Here is an 18,411-nt window from a genome sequence, read left to right as displayed (position 1 = left end):
AGATGTTTATGGATATACATAAATATATATGGATGTGCATATATATGTTTATTATTATTTCTTCATATTATTAAAATAGCGTTACACAGAGTAGAGTTTTACACAATCTGCTTCTGCTTCTCTATTATATAGTCGTGTTTTTACATGTATGTGTGCGTATTATACATATATATTCTCAAATGCCAGAATATTCTATTACTGTTAAGTGTAATGAATATTAAAATACGTCGAATCATGTGTCCGGTATCATGCCTAGATGTATGACGTTTGCAGAAAAAAACCCCAGTGAAAATCAGTTTTGTGTTCTGACTGCGAGTTATGACTGATTAAATACGCTGACACTTAACTGCGCCAGACAGACAGACGACACTGAGTGGAGCGGGTGCCCTTTCCAAGATGGCGGCCCCAAGGCTCGTCAGCCCCAATAGGCAGCAGCGGTCGAGGAGGCGTCTATGTATATGTCTATTATTGCACTCATCTGAGCCGGGAGTGCTTTGAGCAAAGCAGCATCTATAACATGCCGGACATTATCGCAGGTCCAGAGGACCAGGGTTGAGAAACACCACAGCTGCAGGAACCTGCCAGAAATACGGAGAAATGCCCTTTTCACATTTAGTACTGACTTTTACCCGGCAAAGCCAACGTTATAAAAGTTAAATATACCCAAATGTTTATTCACAGAACGCCACTTAATCTCAGACAACGATACAAGCTTGCTTTCACAAAATGACACAGAAAGCAGCCAATGCAGACGCCGTCTCACCGCTCCGGCTGTCTTCGTAGAGCTGCATGTGCACTGGCTTTGGCACAAACCATGTTAATCAACATCTATTAAACATTTAAAAGCTCCACTATGTACATTGTGTCCATTTCGTATGTCCTAATGGCCAGTGACAACGAGAGGCCTTGTGCGTTCTTCAGTACAATATTTGGGGACGGGGAGGGCTTGAAACGCTTCATCGTGGAAAACGAAGGAATGAACATTATCAAGCCGTAAAAAGAGAAAAAGTGTTAAACTATAGATGATGAAAGACTTGTTTTTGCATTTTAGGCTTTATGAGGCCAAATGCAAGCCTCGCCAACTGCACCCATTTACTTCACGGAAATGAAGGAAAAAGGAGCAAAACTCTCAAGTGAGATGGTCGGGTACCCCCTCCTTTAAACCAGTTCTATCAGCACAGAATATGTTGAAACAGTCCGAATGAGATGGGTTGGCTTATTTAGGAGCATCCAAGAACCCGTATTTAAAACAACCAAGATGATTGCTAATAACACTTTGGATCGACAGATTTTTACTGCAAAATTGACAACATTCACCAGCGTTCCTACTTCACTGCATGCCATTTCTGATGTCTTTGGTCTGATACTATTCCGGTTTTTTGCCACACCGACATCACATGCGTCGCTTCTCCAATCATTTGAATATCTAATGACGTCCAGAGGGCCGTTTCTTCTGCATCTTTTGATCTGCACCCCAGAAATCAAGGCTGAATCCAGAGGAAACACACGCCAAAAGAAGTGTTTGCATGAAAGAGAAAAAGAATCAGGATGGCTGGCCAGGCTTGGAAAATATCAGAATTGCAACAGATGGGACTATGAAATGATTTAAAATCATCCTGTAAAAATGTGAATCTGTAACAAGGGTCCAAGACCGAGGATATTTTTGTGGATCCGTCCCAATAATCATGAGTCAGACATGCAGTATTACAATCCCATTGGTGACTACACTTCTAAAAGCAGAATTAGGTCACCCCCATCGTCAGACGAAGGCGGAAGGAGCTGACAAGTGTGTGATAATTTGAGAAACAAGGCTAAATCACATAGGCCTGCACCTATACAGACCACAAATATCTGCGCACAACGCTGCGAATGCATGGGAGTCCTGTGATTCATAGCGTCGCTGACCCGGCTGGAAATAGAAGCAACAGCAGCGAGAAAGCAGATTGTCATGACAAATTACAGGCCGTGCTGCCCACGACTAACGGGGACACACCTTTTCAGTGTGTGTGGCCCGTGTGGCCTCACATGATTGCTGTCAGCAATCAACCTCTCGGCGCGAGTCCTGTCTGCGTCCTCGTCTTTCTTGAGATGGCACTGATTGATGACTCTGGACGTGACTGACACACAGGGACAAAGGCAGCCTGACACTCCAGCATATGGTCAATGACCTTATCACAGAATCGTCTTGACCGATTTGTCAAACAACTTCAAGCAGTGTGACATGTCTCCACGGCAACCAAGCGTTGTGCCTCTGCCAAGCTCCGTTGGAGAAGTTGCAGCGAACAAAAAGCTTGGCACCTAAAGTGGAACTGGATATCTGTGTATAAATGTGGGCTCGTTTAGCCGTCATTAATGGTTTAATAAGCTCTAGAAGTTTCTAGTAGTTCCTGTTCATGGTATGACCTTTAACCAGAGGTGAGGATTGGCTTCAGCTGATCCCCACGGCCTTAAGTAAGAATAAACAGGTATGGATAATGGATAGATGGGTGATTTTGAATCCCCTCTAAATGTAGTTTTGACATTAAAGTTTAATGGTGCAACATGGAGTTTTCTATACAAAATATGATCAATTACCTTCTACATTTAAGAGAATTAAAAACCCTGTTCATTATTTTAGGAAATATATTAACTTAATACACTGATATGGTTCTTGTTGGCGAATAACCAGCAAACCCATCAATAAAAACTCAAGTTGGGTGTCAAAATGTTCAGGTTTGGGTTAAGATCTCTTTATACTGCAGGTCTTGATGATCAATTCTGATGTATTGGCTTTATACAGATAGGCCTCAACCTGAGTAAGTGACAGCGTTAAGAGCGGATGCGCCCGAAAATTTGGCAAGAACCTCTGCGAGTAGCAGTTACTAGATCAGGTTTTAGTTCTCTTAGTCACTGCTGTCCGATATGCGAGTCACGCCTTCACACTTAAGCCCCACATGCACAACAGTAAACAATACATAGCCGTTAAATCTCTGCTCACGATGGCCTATTGATCAGACACTGCAGAAGCATATTGATTAAGATGTACCTGCATGGGGGCATACGCCGCAAAATGGACCATGCTCACTTCCCATTTCTACGCAGAGGGAATGGTTGAAGCATCTCTAATCTGTCTTGAATCAAAAATACAATACTCCATGTATCTGAAAGCTCAACAAACAGGCAGAAATGATGCCTGTAATTGCTCGTACTAAAAATGTGACAATGGGGACAGTATTTGATAAGAAATAGTAAAATAGGAATAAATTACGCAGAACCAAAGACATCCTCCTCCAGCTGGCAGCCGTGGACTAAGTACGGTAATTTGATGTTCATTTAAATACCAGCCAAAATAAAAACTCGATGAAAGTGATGGCGAGACATTGAGCTGATGGCCAGCGGTTGGAGTTGATCCCACGACTGATTACTACGTCAGTGAACTGACAGACCGCCATCTGTTGCGTCGTGTAACTCGTCTCCTGACCAACTCCCACATGTACAGAGCATCTGGATTTTACCCAATCGCTTTGGTTTATGACTTTATGGCACCTGACGTGTTTATATATAATAATATATAATTCATTTTAAACAATTACATACAGGGCTGATAACACTGCATATGCAGCATGCAGACGGCTTGATGCCATCCATGTCTAAAATGAATGTCTGAAGGACACGGCTTCAGTCTAGATAAATCAGCCGCGCGTTTGAACTTTAAAGAAATACCTTCTTGCACGAAAATATCTTTAAAAAAAAAAAGTTGCTGCTAATGATTACAGGTTTCCTCCTCGACTATTACCAGTGCTTGTTGAAAACTGCACGAGTCTCCTCTGGATGCACCCTTGAGATTACAAACAGAACCAGATCACATCTGGAGACTTTAAATTGTTTTGACTCGACGTGGACTTTTGAACTAGAACGTTGAACAATTGGTTTCAAAAGTCCGCACGAACACAAATGCAAACACATTATTGAGAAACGCCCATGGAGTCTTCTTAGCTCCTATTACTTCAATTTTAGCCATCCGTCCATACATGCATCTAATCTGGACTAGGACTAGATCGGCAGGCCAACAGTCTGAGGAGAGATCGGACCTGTAGCTCTACCGAGGAGACGTCGAAGTTCTCCCAAGCCAAATGTTTCCACCAAGTTCCTGGTCGCCCCCGGGATTCCTCCCAGTGGGACACATCCAAAACACCTCCCCTGGAAGGCATCCAGGGTTCATTTAAAATCCATCTGGGATGATTAATTCCACTTCTGCAGGAGCGCACAAAGCAACTGCTTGTGCAGCCCCGTGATTTATTAGTCTGAATGGCTGACCCATCTTATATAATGGTAAAGTTTTAGCTTAAGCGATGCAATTGGCTTATAAGTCACTGTCACTAAAAACTTTTTTGTCTCTTTATCATTCACAAACACATTGCTTTTCCCCTCTACCTTATTTTTAAGCAGCTCGCCTGTTTGAAAACTTTGTCTTCAGTCGTTACAGCCCATAAGATTCATTACTCTCAGTTTCCTACGCCTTGCACGCTTCTGCTCATCTCTCTCCGTCCCCCGTTTGAAAGTGTGACACATTTCATGGCCTTCTTTGAAATCTGGGCATCTTCACAAGGACACGCTGACCGAACCAAATGTGAATCCGTGGGCCACATTTTGATACGAAAAGAGGAACACGGACATTGTCAGAAAGAAAAGAAAAACACTTTGAAGAAGATATGGGCTCTTGACACCAGCAGCAGAACAGGTGACTCCTGGAAAGGTCAGGACAGAATAAACTGTACAAATGATGGTTTCACAAGCTCAATAATACCAAATGTTAAAGCAGGGATTGCCTTTAGAAACTATTTCATTGTGAACAGAGTGTATGATACTTTTTCACAGAGACAGACAGAAGCTCATGTCTTATGTACAGAGTTGCTGCATTTTGAAGGAGCAAAGTTAGAGTGCCTGCAGGTATAATTTCCCATCCTTTATCAATAATCCAGGATTGATTTCAAGAGTCCACAGATCAATGCTGCCTCTCCTTTGAAGATAACAGCGAGAGTCCCAAAAAACACACATGTATAAGACCACTGCTATTCTGGTTCTTTCTTCTTTTTTTGTTTGATAATATGACCGAACTAAAAATGTCTATTCAAAAAAAAATTGACAGCAACACTATTGGGGTTTCAGATCTTTGTTGTTGAAGGGCTGTTAAAATGATTGGCCAACTTCGCCAGCGAAAAAAGGGAAAAGAAAATCAAATACTGCAAAAATGGTGCTTATCCTCCGTCTTGCTTCGATCTTGGATAAGTCAAACTGGCAGGCACTAACAGCATAATGAACATTTGAGTTCAACTTTAAATTTTACTGCAATTTTGAAAATTCCTTCAGTCAAAATACTGTTTTTTTGTAGCAAGGTTTACGCAATCTTCAAGCTTTTAGCTGGAGTCAATACAGTTCCCCTGACCTCTGGAAACCCCTTCAGAAGTTGTTTATTTTTCACTCAGACTTTGCTCATGTGTCAGTGTCAATGAGCAGCAATGGCGTCATTCTCTTCCCCTCAAAGCTTTTATCACAGGTCAATAGCAGGGCACTACGTAACCCATCGGTCAAGAGGCAGTTTCATTTACCATCTCTGGACGTAATGGCCACTGCTTTGACATCAGATGCTGGTTTGCAGCTCGCCGTTGAGCAGGGCGGCGTTCTGAGTCTCCAGGTTGGCCTGGATGAGCGCTGCTTCGTTGATCATCCTGCTCCTGTCCGCCCTGCTGTCACTGCGCTCCATCTCGTCCAGCCCCGCCACCTTTTTCAGACACAGTACGTTCTGAAAACTCTTCTTGAAGTTGTCCGACAGGAAGGCGTACAGGACGGGGTTGGCGCAGCTGTTGGCGTAGCCGAGCACCACCACAAAGTCGAACGTGCTCTTCAGGGCGGAGGTGGGCTTGATGGTGCCGGTGACCGAGGTCACGTTGAAAAGGTAGAAAGGCAGCCAGCACAGGACGAACACCGCCACAACGATGGACACCATCCGTGTCACCTTGCGCTCCGAACGTTTGCGCTTTGAGGAACCCACGCGCATCCCAGAGGATTTCACCTGGGAAAGGGAAGGGAAAGAGACATGAAACCTTCAGAATATATTAACATCTTACTTACACTGAAAAATGACAGTCTAAGTTTGTACATGTGCCTTTTTAATTTTGGCCAACGATTAAATGTAATATTTGGAAGACACTGTGTACAAGAGCCTGTTTGGATGTCTGAAGCGTCGTTTAAATCAAAACTTCTGACATAACCATGTCTCTTTGGGGTTTGTAAGGCCTCATTTGCACTCCACTTTCATATGTTTGTATGTCAGTCGTTTCCAAACGCTGTTTCCGTCACTATCCCTTATACGGTTTGGGTTTGTATGGTTGTTAACACATCCATCAGGGGGCAGTGATGAGACAATTACTGATATCAACAAACGGCAACCGTAGAGGAGATTTTGCTGTTAATTTTTTTATCAAAAAATGTTTGTTAGGTTTGTATGAAAATAATTTTTGCTTCTATGATGTTTGGCTCACTTCATCTATGAAAGAAATGGATGATCCTCCATGCCTTTCTATTGTACAACCCACTAACTTTGCTTGACAGTCTACTTCACAGTGTAGTCCACCTCATCAGGTGGAGAGGATTGCAGAGCGCACCTGTGAGTGAGGCTGAATGGCTTCATTTTTCTTCTTTTTTTGGTTTACTCGTATTTGTTCAACAGTTAACTCTACTCTATTATTGTAAATACTGGCTTCCAGCAGTTTTGCTCATTATTATCCGTAATTTTCAGCATTGAGGCGACGTGCCTAAAAAGACTTGTGCAATGAAGATCAGAAGAGACAGCTCCGTCCGTGTCTGTATTTGTCTCAAACGTTGTACATAAATAGGCCTTTAGTTGGAAAATATATCATATAGTCAGGGGTGCACACAAGCCGGGACTCGAGGGCCAGTCTACTGCACGTTTTAGATGTTTCCCTGCCTCAACACAACCCTGATAGACAAGGCTGTGTCACCAACAGAGTTGTGTAAACCTTGATGACATGTTGAGGACGACCAGTGATTAGAATCAGGTGTGTTGAAGACAGGGAAACATCAAAAACATGCAGTAGACTAGCCCTCGAGTACCGGCTTGTGTGCACACCTGCATATTGATGTACAGGTTTATAGGGTGCTGTGACATCACAGACCCAGATCAGAACAAAACAGTCCAACCTTTACCATTTTTATCCGTAGCCAGTTTTGCATTGAGCTGGATTTCCTGTACCTCGCAATTGGGTAGCACAAAGCTGGATGACAGATCTCCAAATGGGAACACTCATCAGAAGAAGGCAGAGCTGGGTAGAGTAGCCAAAAATTGTACTCAAGTAAAAGTACTGTTACTTCAGAATAATATGACTCAAGTAGAAGTAAAAAGTAGTCATCCAAATAATTACTTGAGTAAAAGTAAAAAAGTACTTGGTACAAGTACAAGTACAAAATAATAATCTTCAGGCAAATTAAATCAATAAAATAATAAAATGTATTAAAATTAATAAAAAATAAAAAATAGCTTAAATTAAAATAAGCTTGAAGTAAATTCAAGTACTTTAATAAATAATAAAATAACAGAATAAAAAAATAAATTAAGCACAAGTAGCACAAAATTTCCAGCCTTTGTACTTTTCTTTTTTAACCAGGCAGAACTAGAACAAACATGAACTCGTATAAACTCTCTGTGTGTTTGAGTCTGTGTAAATGTGACAAAACATGCAAAAACAAACATTTTTCCCAAAGAATCATTCAGTGAAGTCATGAGATTGACGCGTACGTGGATAAAAGGGATAAAAGAAAAGTAACAGTTCAGCATAGCCTAATGTAGCGGAGTAAGAGTAACAGTTTCTTCTTCACAAATCTACTCAAGTAAAAGTAAAAAGTATAGTGATTCAAAACTACTCCTAAGAGTACAAAATTTCCAAAAACTTACTCAAGTAAATGTAATGGAGTAAATGTAACTCGTTACTACCCAGCTCTGGAAGAAGGGAGCGGACTAAAGTCGAGTGACTGACTCCACCCCTTAAAACCAGTTGCTTTTAACACAGCCGTAAAGACCTAGTTGAAAGGGGAGCTGTTGTTTTGCCTCTCGGTTATATTTTGACTGTTTTATTAACACATCAAGTAATGATGACAGCTTGTTAGAACAGGGTATAATTCATCTCCTTTAAAAGTTTAATACCAAAAAGCCCAACTCTGGAGTTTGGCCAAGGGGCTTTGCCTAATGTAATAGACACAACCGTAAAAAAGGAGCTGACAGACAGCACATGTTGTCCCAGAATGCAAATATCTAATTCAATTTAATAGTCTTACATCAATTGTAAGGCTGGGGGACAGTTTTTCACTTCACTTCAACTCACTTGAAAAAGACGATGACAGGATTTCTGGATGGTTTGGGACATTTCTTTCTGTCTCTGTATTTTAATGCATGAAACTTGATGGTAGTCATGGACACAACCACAATCTGCGTTCACAACTGTCCTGGAGCTCCCTCAATGACTACCTCTATACCATTTTTAACTTTTTTTTAGTGCCCTGCTGTCTGAGGGTCTGAATCACAGTATTGGTTCAGCATTGTGTTAGACATCTTTTAGACTTTTTGAATGAATGTATGATATATTGCATCGAGAAATATCATTGGTAATCTAAATGCGTCTTTTAGAGTGATAAACTCCTACCCGTCATTACGTCTGAAAAACACTCTCTGAACCAGAGATGCTTGGGAGCAGCTGGGTTCGTATGTGCAGATAGATGATGAACTCAACAAACCTATGATGTAACTGTTTACACCGAAGTTAAAATATTCTAATTCATTCAAGATTAGTGTGCTTAATTGATTCTTTCCCAGTGGTGACTTCAAGTCCACCACTTTTCAGAGGAAGATATTTCACATTTTACTTCACTACATTTATCAGATTTAGTTTTAGCTCGGAAACTATTTTATTCACAAACCAGAATTGCCGTAAATTAATTGAGAATATAACCAGCAGACTACCAAACCTTGTTGCAAACAGGTTTGGCTGATCAAAGTTATAGTTCTACAGAAATTATTTATGCCCTAAAAGTCCTTTTTGGACTTTGTTAGAGTGACTTCAACAAACTAGATACAACATACTAATTTGCCATCTTTAGACGTGCGTTTACAGTGCTGCTGGCTGCAGTTTCATTTTTAATGGGCAGACGGACTGAAAGTCGGTAGATAAGTTAATAATTGAATTTTGCTTCCAGCAACAACTGGGAGAACTAAGAACACTGCTGGAAGGAAAATGGGAAGAAAAAAAATCTTAAATAATTTCAAATGGGTGCATTAATTTTAGAAGTCAATGTCTGGCTGTCAGAGAAAAATGTGTTTTTAGTGCTGTAAATCTGTTTTTTATCGGTTCTATTCCATTTTCAAAGAAAGCTTTTACAAGATTATTTGAATAGTCTGTGAAATTAAAAATGGTCCCTAAGGTATTCCCAGGATGGCTGGTTTCATTTTGTATGCAAGTCTGTAAAGTAGTTGTCTATCTTTCATGCGTAACCAGCACAGCTGAGCACAAAATGTGATCTGATTCTCATCTAAGCTACAATAACAGACAAGATCACTCGCAAATAATTATACCTTTCTAGTGTCTTTGTTGAACATACTATACCCAGCACTGGAAGAAAAGGTGAATGAACCCTCAAAGTAACAGTGGTCAGTTGTCGGAGCTTTAAGGCTGCACATTATATTGACAATTTTTCATCATTGCAATATCAGCATGTATAATATCAGTATTGCAAAACCGCAAAAATATCGCAATATTATTATTTTCCAAAAGCCATGCATTCACACTCTAAATGTCAGTTATATATCTGAACAATCAGACAGAACTTCTCATAGCCAAGATGCCAATTTAGATTGTAGTTAACACAGATAGTCTAGTCGTTATTTCAGAGAGCAGTTTTTTTGTTTTAATTTTTTCAGTATTGATTTATTTATCACAAATCATAGCCCCATCGCACCATTTTCAACTCTGACACCCCAAATCAGATGTTTTTTTTCTTTTTTTTTGATATTGTGCAGACCTACACAGCAAAATGTTCTTGTTTCAAGAAAATTAGCTAGACTATTTGGCAGTTCGAAAAATTCTGGTCCAAATTTTTTTGCCTACCCAACGGCAGATATTTTTGCTTAATATGAGACTATTTAACTAGTTTTAGAAATTTTAGGCTTATATGAAGAGGGGTTGTTTTCACAGTGTATCTAGAACCTTCTCGGGCAGTACCGACCTAAAGCAGGTTCTTTGAGTCACTTTGGATCAGGAGGGATCTTTGACTGTTCTTTACATAACTGCTCCCCACCAGACACAGCTGTTGGATGTCTGGTCTGAACGGCTCTCTTGAGGTCTAGATTCTGACTCCCAAATTGCTTCCTTTGTACTGCTGCAACTTTCTACTGACCTCATCCTGCAGGATACTTTGGTGAACTTGGTAATTCATTTTACCCTGAATAAAAAGGCACATTTCCACTAGCGGCATCTCCCAGGTAGATTTTTTGCTTCCATTACCAGGAACAGCCCTGTAATGTGGCTTTCAGGAGCCTTTACGGGGGTGTGTGCTTTCCACCCTCTCTGTGAAAGGGGCTTTATAACCATTGTTGTTTTTCCCGGGGCACGGAAGAGGAAACTCCTTTCTGACCAATGAGAGAACAGTTGGTTCGTGCATGGCATTTGTTAACAGCTTTGAACCGCTACGACGGTTGTGAACACAAACGCCACAAACGAAAGAAGAAACAACTATCAATTTAGCCCCTGAATCGGAACAAAACAAACGGGCCACAGGTCTGAAAGCACCCTTAATCTCAGTTGCTACGACCGCAGTGTATGGTTGTTAAAAAAATAAAAAAAAGCAATTAGCATCCGTTGTATATGTGTTTCTTTATATTACTGAACTTTCTCAATTTCTACACCTAGTGTGGCGTGATGGATGCCTAAACATTTAGACTTTACTTTGTATCCCTTCCCAACCTTTTCCAGATTCGTATGATTCAGAGATCTCATTTTTGCGAGTTATGGTTCATCAGCAGATGCTTCTTATGAACATTAAAGGGGACCTATTATGAAAAACACGTTTTTTATTTCTTTAACATATATAAAGTGGTCTCTCCTCAGCCTGCCAACTCAGAGAAGGAGGAAAGCAACCAAATTCTGCAGTGTCTGTGCAGCCGCCCGGATGAGCCGTCCAGTGTGATGTGGCTTCTACGAGCCGTTCAGATTCTGCTCCCGTCGTTACGTAACGAAAATCCGATTTACATAGGTTGGTCTCCTATGCGTGAAACCACGCCCACAACTAACTCCGCCAGCCGGAGCTTCCGCCATTTTTTCGTATCAGTGTATCGCGTCATTCAGGCAGCCAATCAGCACAGAGCCTCATTATCATAGCCCCGCCCACTCAGAATCCCACATAGATAATGAGGTTAGAGAATGGGAAGATAAACACATGGCTCAGAGGCAGAATTTCTAATTTATTTAGCAAAAACAATCAAAAGCTTGTTTTTAAGACATTCAAGGCCTGTTTAAAATAGGTATTAGATGCCATAATAGGTCCCCTTTAAACTTTGAATATTTTTCTTTAATCAATCAAGTAGCTGTAAAAACACACCCCAAACTCTTTATTCACTGAACTCCAGCTGTACAAATAAGTGGCTTCAGTTAGCTTTTGTTAAAGTAATTGCTTCATGCGCTCACTTACGTTTTCCTCCGGCATTGTGAATGTTTAATTGGTTCATTTTCTAAGAAATATCGTGTTTATCTAGTTTCATGATTTAGATGAAAATCAGATGACCTTTTATTGCAAATTAATGCAGAAAATGAAAGTCTTTGATCTAAGCAAACGGCCAAAAACTTGAAAGAGACAAAAACAAAGGCACCACAGAAAATGTGCATTGAATAAAGCAGCTCTCACCTTCACTATAATGAGCAGGTAGCACATGCAGATCACTGCCAGTGGCAAGAAGAACCCAATGAAGAAGGTGTAGAATATGAAAGCTGTGTAGTAGACTTCCTGCGGTTCGGGCCACACGATCCCACACACCGGCACCTTATCCAGACTGCTGAAGATCATAGTGGGTAGGTTGACGAGCAGTGACACAATCCACACCGTGAGGTTAATCAGCTTGGCGAAGCGGGGCTTTCGCCATTTTGTTGACCTAATAGGGTGCACGACAGCCAGGTATCGATCGATGCTCATCACCATGAGAGAGAAGATGCTCGTGAACTGATTGAGAGAGTCTGGAAGGGGAACGAGGAGAGGAGTGAAGAGAGGAAGATGTTAAGTCAAGATTAGGTGTCACATTGTCAGTAAACACCCTTCATTTCCTTATGGCGCTTTTGCACTAGTATCTGCTCAGCTCGCTTCTACCCGCCAGGGCCCCGTCTTGCGCTTTTGCACTAGGGGATGAGGCGGGTGGAGCCGCTCCAAGCAGATACTTTTTCTGTAACCATTCTGCCGAGGTTCTAACCGGGCTGAGCCGGGACTATTTCTGACATCACCATCCTCCGCGCCACTGATTGGTCGGGGGGGCGGGGCCGTCAAACGTTTGAATCAGGAAGCGGGAGTCAGCGCGGGAGTCAGCGCGAGAGCGACTCGCTGCTCGCGGCAATTTTATTATAAAGCGCAAAACGACTGTTTGGTGATCCAACTCTGAGGTGCAGATGTTCATAAACCTGGTGGCTGAGGAGAGAATTAAAAAAGGGATGTAGATGGGCGATAAGGAACGATCAGATCCACAGGCGCTCTGTTTTACTCTCAGCCGCTCGCGGCTCCATCTGATTTCTCATCAGCGCCGACACGAACAAAGCGGTTGCGCAATCGAGTACATCACAGCAGCTTCACCCCAACCTGCCCACTTCTCACCTGGCTGTGGAAAAACAAACGGGGACAAAACGGGTGGAGCCGCGCCGAGCTGATGAGGTACTAGTGCAAAAGCGCCATTAGTCTGGGATAACAAGAAAGGTACCAATGTTCCACCTGTCTATTAAGGATTGATCCAAGATCGGAACATATTGACTTAAATTCACATAAAACTGGCATCAGGATCTCATGTGGAGCACATAATATTCTTGTTTGCAAAAACAACCAAGTTACACTATGTTTTGTGATTAAAATATTGGACAAATGAGCTGGAATATCTTTTCTCCATGTCTTCAGTGTCCAGGTTAATTTAGGCGATTGCCCTGGAAGTCCATCGAAACAAATGGTCCCAAATTTCGATGGAGAACTCTTTTAGCTCCAGCTTATATCTACATATCTGCAGTCCAGTCACCAGAGTGAAACTTTGCCTTTTTGCCTTTTCTAGAAACCAATTACAAATATGACGTCAACAACCGGGTTTCCATTCAAACATTTAGCCAAGTTCAAAGGAATATTCAGAAAATCTGCAAAATGAAATGTAAATCTATGCATGTATGCTTTCCATCCACTCTGAGATAAAATATAGGTGGTGCTAAGATTTTTCTAGACACAATCAAAGCAAAAGGGGCAAAGTCTTACTCTTTGAGATGGCATTGATATAATAGAGCAGGTCAAAGCTCAAAGGAGAATTAAATCGAATGAATTAACACAATGGAACATCTGGGGGCCGAGAGTCAAATGAACAATGGAAATTGACTCATGGAGAGCTAATATTTCAAATCTCTAGAGTCTGTGCTGTGCAAAGACATGTTCTTTCAGTGTTTTTTTTATTGCAGCCATTATGGATAATGGTTTATGGATATTTTTCTCTTGAAGAAGTTAATAATGCTCCTTCGTCTAGTACAATGGCTTCTGATTTCTCTGATAAACGATTACACTCACCTACAGTCAAGATCATCCTGCACAGAGCCTCTCCAAAGGGCCAGTGGACCAGCGCCAGCTGCATGGCGATGAATGGCAGACTCATCATGCACAAGACATCCGCCACTGCCAGGTTCAGGATGTAGATGTTGGTCACCGTCTTCATCTTGGCATAGCGCAGGATAACGTAGATGACCAGGGTGTTGCCACATAATCCCACAGCGCACACCATGAAGTAGATGAAGGTGATGACCATTGAGCTGGTGGAGTCCTGGTGAGGCTCCCTGCTCTCTGTGATGTTCAGGTCTAGGTCCGAGTCATTCCCAGGGATGTAGGAGTCGTACAGCAGGGGCTCGGGGATGGAGGTGTTGGGTAAAGGTGGGAGGAAGGGCCACAGATCCAAGGCCATGGTTTTTGAGGGGGATTATTATCAATCAAAAAGTGTCTACAGGTGATGAGACGAAGAAGTGAGGGTGCAATCATAAAAGTATAAGGGGAAGATTGACATTAACCGATCTGAGCTATGTGTTTCAAATCACTGATTTCCAGGGGCTTATTGTGGGATAAAAGATAATAGCAAAGCTGCTGGAAATGTGAGAATTTGAAGTCTACGGAACTGGGGCTCTGGGGACCCGACTGACCAAGGACTTTCATGAATGAGGAGCCACGGTTTTGACAATCCAGGTGGAGAAAGACAAGAAAAAGACAAGATCGATCTACAGCGAGAAAAACAACAGAAAACAACCTTAAGTTTGGCTGAAGATCAAAAAATATTTCATTTGATGAGTAATAATAGTCCTTCAATATCCATGGCAACAGATGCAAGGTGACTTTATACAACTGCTTTCACACCTTAAATCAGAATAACTTTTAAAAATGTGTCACCAGAGAGGTGCTCCACGTATTGCCATTATATGTTGGATTTTTCCTCCCAGGCGTGGGAAGAAAAATCAGAGGCAAAGGGTAAACCCACATGAGTGACGCGTTAGGGTTTATTATCAAGCCAAGACATTATTCCGCATCATTCCACACATGTTGAGATTAGGCGTTTGCATAGTTAAGGTTAACATAGTTGTAAGAGACAAACACATCGACAAAACTTGTAGTTATCATCAACTATCTGCACATTTACACACAAATATCTGCTCGATCCAGTACTGTTTTCTGTCTTTCCCTTGCTTTATAACCAGGACCTTGTGTGTGTGTTGCATGTGTGTGTGTGTGTGTAAGTGTGTGTGTGTGTGTGTGTGTGTGTGTGTGTGTGTGTGTGTGTGTGTGTGTGTGTGTGTGTGTGTGTGTGTGTGTGTGTGTGTGTGTGTGTGTGTGTGTGTGTGTGTGTGTGTGTGTGTGTGTGTGTGTGTGTGTGTGTGTGCCTCCCTGACCGATGCATACATTCAAAAAGGTACGCCTGAGCAAGAGAACGATGAGGGCACCGCGCTACCCAAGACAAATGTTTATTCAATTGATCTCTGGGGACAAACAGCTCTGACACTGAAGCGAGATCCCTCGCCCTTCTCCTGCAGGGATGGGGACTGGTTCAACACGGACAGATTACATTTACCTGAATGACAAGAGACTAGCACTCAGAAACTTCATTAGCTCTGCTCGGAGCTAATGAAGGGACCGCGTGCGGAAGATGACAAAGAAAACAGAACTGCTTGCACAATTTTACATTTTTTGTAATTCAATAATTTCAATTTCCTAGACAAGCCAAGACACATGCTTTTGGAATCTGGGAGGAAGCAAGAGTACACAGCAAAAACATGCAAACTCCACACAGACAGCCATGACAAACACAGTTTTGTGTATGAGGCAAAACATCCAAAGGAATTTAAGACTGTCTGGATAACGATAAATGTCACTTGTTAAGAGTATTAACCATTTAAAGACTAATGACCTAAAAGAAGCAACATTCATCAATATTTCATCGCAAATCACACCACACAAACCCCTCACTTTTGTCAGACCGCTGCTAGATAGAATATTATAATTACGTGAAATATTACATGATGAAATGCTTAAGATTTCCCTGCAAGTTGTTTTTTGCTTCCAACACCTGCTTAACTGCTGGAAAGAGGGAGTGGAGAAGTAATCAGCAGCACTCGGAATTGAAATTGATTAAATGGCTATTGCCAGAAAAAAAAAGCTTTTCTGTTTTGCCTCCCAACATTTGCATAGAGACACCAATGAGCCCTTATAATGGAAATGGCTGTTTGAGAGGATGAGCAAGTGACTCAGACGAGAAGGATTCATGTTTTCTGCTGGCAGGAGGAGGCTAATTGGTGTGCCAATTTTGTCTTGATTTGGCAACATCTGTTAGTCTCATTATAGAGAAGGATGATCGTATGTTTGAGGTGAAAGAGCATTAGGTACTCCTCTGTTAAAACTCGTGCAAATGGAAGGTTTAATGGGCTTTTTCCCAAATGAATATATGTCACAAACAACTGAAGGAGAGCTCCATCTCAACTCATAAATGATGAAGTGAGGGGATGCGAGGAAAGCAGCGGTCGCTCAGCTCCTTCCAGCCTCACAGTTAACCTCCAGATTGACGTATACAATAGTTGCCATGAACAATCACACCTCTGACCTTTCTTTAATTAAAAGGTAATGTCATACAGAGAGGATAAGTTCGATTTCCAAAGCTGTCCATTTAGTTAAACAAATACAAATATCTTTCTTTTTTTTAAATTTAAACAAAACAGGTGCAAATTGAGTCTTTTCTTCCAGAACACATCTGCCCTCCTTTTGTATCAGAAACAGTAAATAACTATATACCTCACAAGCCAACCAAAGTCCTGACAGGAATGCCAGCCGAGAGTGCAACTGACTTTACCAAAACATCCTCTGTTCTCTTTTTTTTTTTTTTGCTCTTAATTCCAACACTTACATTTGCACCTATAGATTCATCCTTGCCTCGGGTCCGGGGTGTCCTGCAGCGGGGGAGCGGGCTGGATCTGCAGCGACCCGCTGGGAAGCTCCATCATCCCGCCAGCCTCCCCATCCACCTGCTCGCGCCGCCGCGTTACGCACGGAGCCACCGGCGTTCAGCTGGGTGATCTGAGCCGCCCTCTACACTACATCTCTCATGTCATTTTCATCTCCCGAGAAATACCCCCAGGCTTCGTTCACTACAACCGTCGCGGTTAAAGCCGGGGACGTGGAGGGGGGTTTGAACGCGGCCGTGCGCTCGGCGTGCGCCGTTTCCAACCAGAAAGACTTGGCACCGGATCCTCCTCGACTTGTCAAGCACAGCCAGCAGGACGCACGGCTGCGCGGAGAGACGGAGAGAGGGAGAGAGGGAGAGAGGGAAAGGGAGGGGGGTGATGGTGGTCTGAGAGACAGATTCATATAAACATTGATCGCGTCAGCGTTTGTGCGTCGGTGTGCGGCAGTCTGCTGTTTGAGTCATGAGTTTGCCTCCTTACCTTCTCTTTGGGTCCCTCCATTACATTTTTTTTCTCATCTGCAAACATCAATATTTTATAACTATAAATATGAATCTATAGGTGTACCTTCAGTGGCCAAAATATCGCCCTCCTTTTGATTGTTGCAAAAGCAGACTCCATGCAAAAAAGGCAAAAGAATAAAAGCATCTCTGGATGCCCCGAGGGATGATGTTGGACCCGGGGAGTCTCTCCATTCAGGCCCTGCACGTGCAGAACACAGCAGTGCATGGCCTTGTCAGCCGGCACTGGTGACACTCACATCTGAAGGATGAAGTCAAGCCCCTCTTCCGCCTTTTATATAAAGGCAAAGGTTTTGGCCAAGTGCAGATGGTGGGTGTCTTCCATGACATCTCCCAGTGGAGATCTCTGTGGGAAAATGTCCTGCACTTATCTCAGCATAGCAACACTGAAGTGCAGCTATTATTACCACCAGCTGTTGTCATATCAAAGATTGATAGTCTTATTTATGTCCAAAATCTGGGGGGACTGAGGGGATTCAGGGAGGAGAGATTGAAAAAAGTGGCAAATAAATACAGTATTATGAGGCGAACCTTTCACTTCCTTTTCATTTGCGAGAGTGGTTCAAATGATAGGATATCATCGAATGGAGAGTTCAAGATGTTCTGTGCCAGCATTTAGAAAAGGTTGTACCACTCGCATTTGAATTTATTAAATATCAAATGAACCTCGAGGCCACAGTTTATCGAAGACTGACGGCAGGAGCACATAGATGGCTAAAGACAGGGGGGAAATGGTTATTATCTATGTGATAGATCACTAAAGGTGTTTTAAGACGATAATAAAACCAATATATTTTGCCAACAAAATTCAAACAATGAACTGGTACTCTCTCCAAAGAGTGCCCTCTCATTCATGGGAGGACAGGTGGGATAGGCAAAAGCAGACCACCAACCCAGAATAAAAACAGCAAGTATCAAGGATGGATGGATGGATGGATGGATGGATGGATGGATGGATGGATGGATGGATGGATGGATGGATCGTTGCCATGTCTGTCAGACCAACTTGCTTGTTTGCCAAAGCAATGAGTCCCAGAGCTTGTTGAGGGCTACACTGTTTTTGTGGAATGGTGAGATGTTTTTTCAAAGGAAAGATTAAAAAAAATGTAAAATTAAGATTTTTTTTTTCT

The 18,411-nt window shown here is 42.1% G+C and overlaps 1 protein-coding gene across 2 annotated transcripts; it reads right to left on the bottom strand.

Moving 5' to 3' along the window:
* Positions 1-4,679: 4,679 nt before the first annotated feature.
* Positions 4,680-17,494, bottom strand: sstr2a (somatostatin receptor 2a). 2 transcript variants are annotated; one of them, XM_061707792.1, is made up of 4 exons: positions 17,328-17,494; positions 13,837-14,531; positions 11,947-12,272; positions 4,680-6,052 (listed from the first exon to the last, which is right to left on the bottom strand). In XM_061707792.1, exons 2-4 carry the CDS (start codon positions 14,222-14,224, stop codon positions 5,621-5,623), a joined length of 1,146 nt encoding a protein of 381 aa, XP_061563776.1. In that variant the 5' UTR covers positions 14,225-14,531; positions 17,328-17,494; the 3' UTR covers positions 4,680-5,620. The 2 variants fall into 2 exon arrangements, with proteins under 2 accessions (XP_061563776.1, XP_061563775.1); XM_061707791.1 differs by lacking the exon at positions 17,328-17,494 and adding an exon at positions 16,703-17,043.
* Between the last annotated feature and the right edge of the window lie 917 nt (positions 17,495-18,411).

The sequence above is a fragment of the Cololabis saira genome, chromosome 19, assembly GCF_033807715.1.
Source record: "Cololabis saira isolate AMF1-May2022 chromosome 19, fColSai1.1, whole genome shotgun sequence".
Classification (NCBI taxonomy): domain Eukaryota; kingdom Metazoa; phylum Chordata; class Actinopteri; order Beloniformes; family Belonidae; genus Cololabis; species Cololabis saira.
Note: the sequence above shows the minus strand (reverse complement) of the source record. Positions and strands in the feature narration are given on the sequence as shown.

Coding starts and splice junctions, on each gene's coding strand:
- sstr2a (XM_061707792.1), bottom strand. CDS start 14,224: ATGGCCTTGGATCTGTGGCCCTTCCTCCCACCTTTACCCAACACCTCC. Junction 12,273..13,836: donor CAGGATGATCTTGACTGTAG/GTGAGTGTAATC, acceptor TTCCCCTTCCAG/ACTCTCTCAATCAGTTCACG. Junction 6,053..11,946: donor ACCTGCTCATTATAGTGAAG/GTGAGAGCTGCT, acceptor TCCCTTTCCCAG/GTGAAATCCTCTGGGATGCG.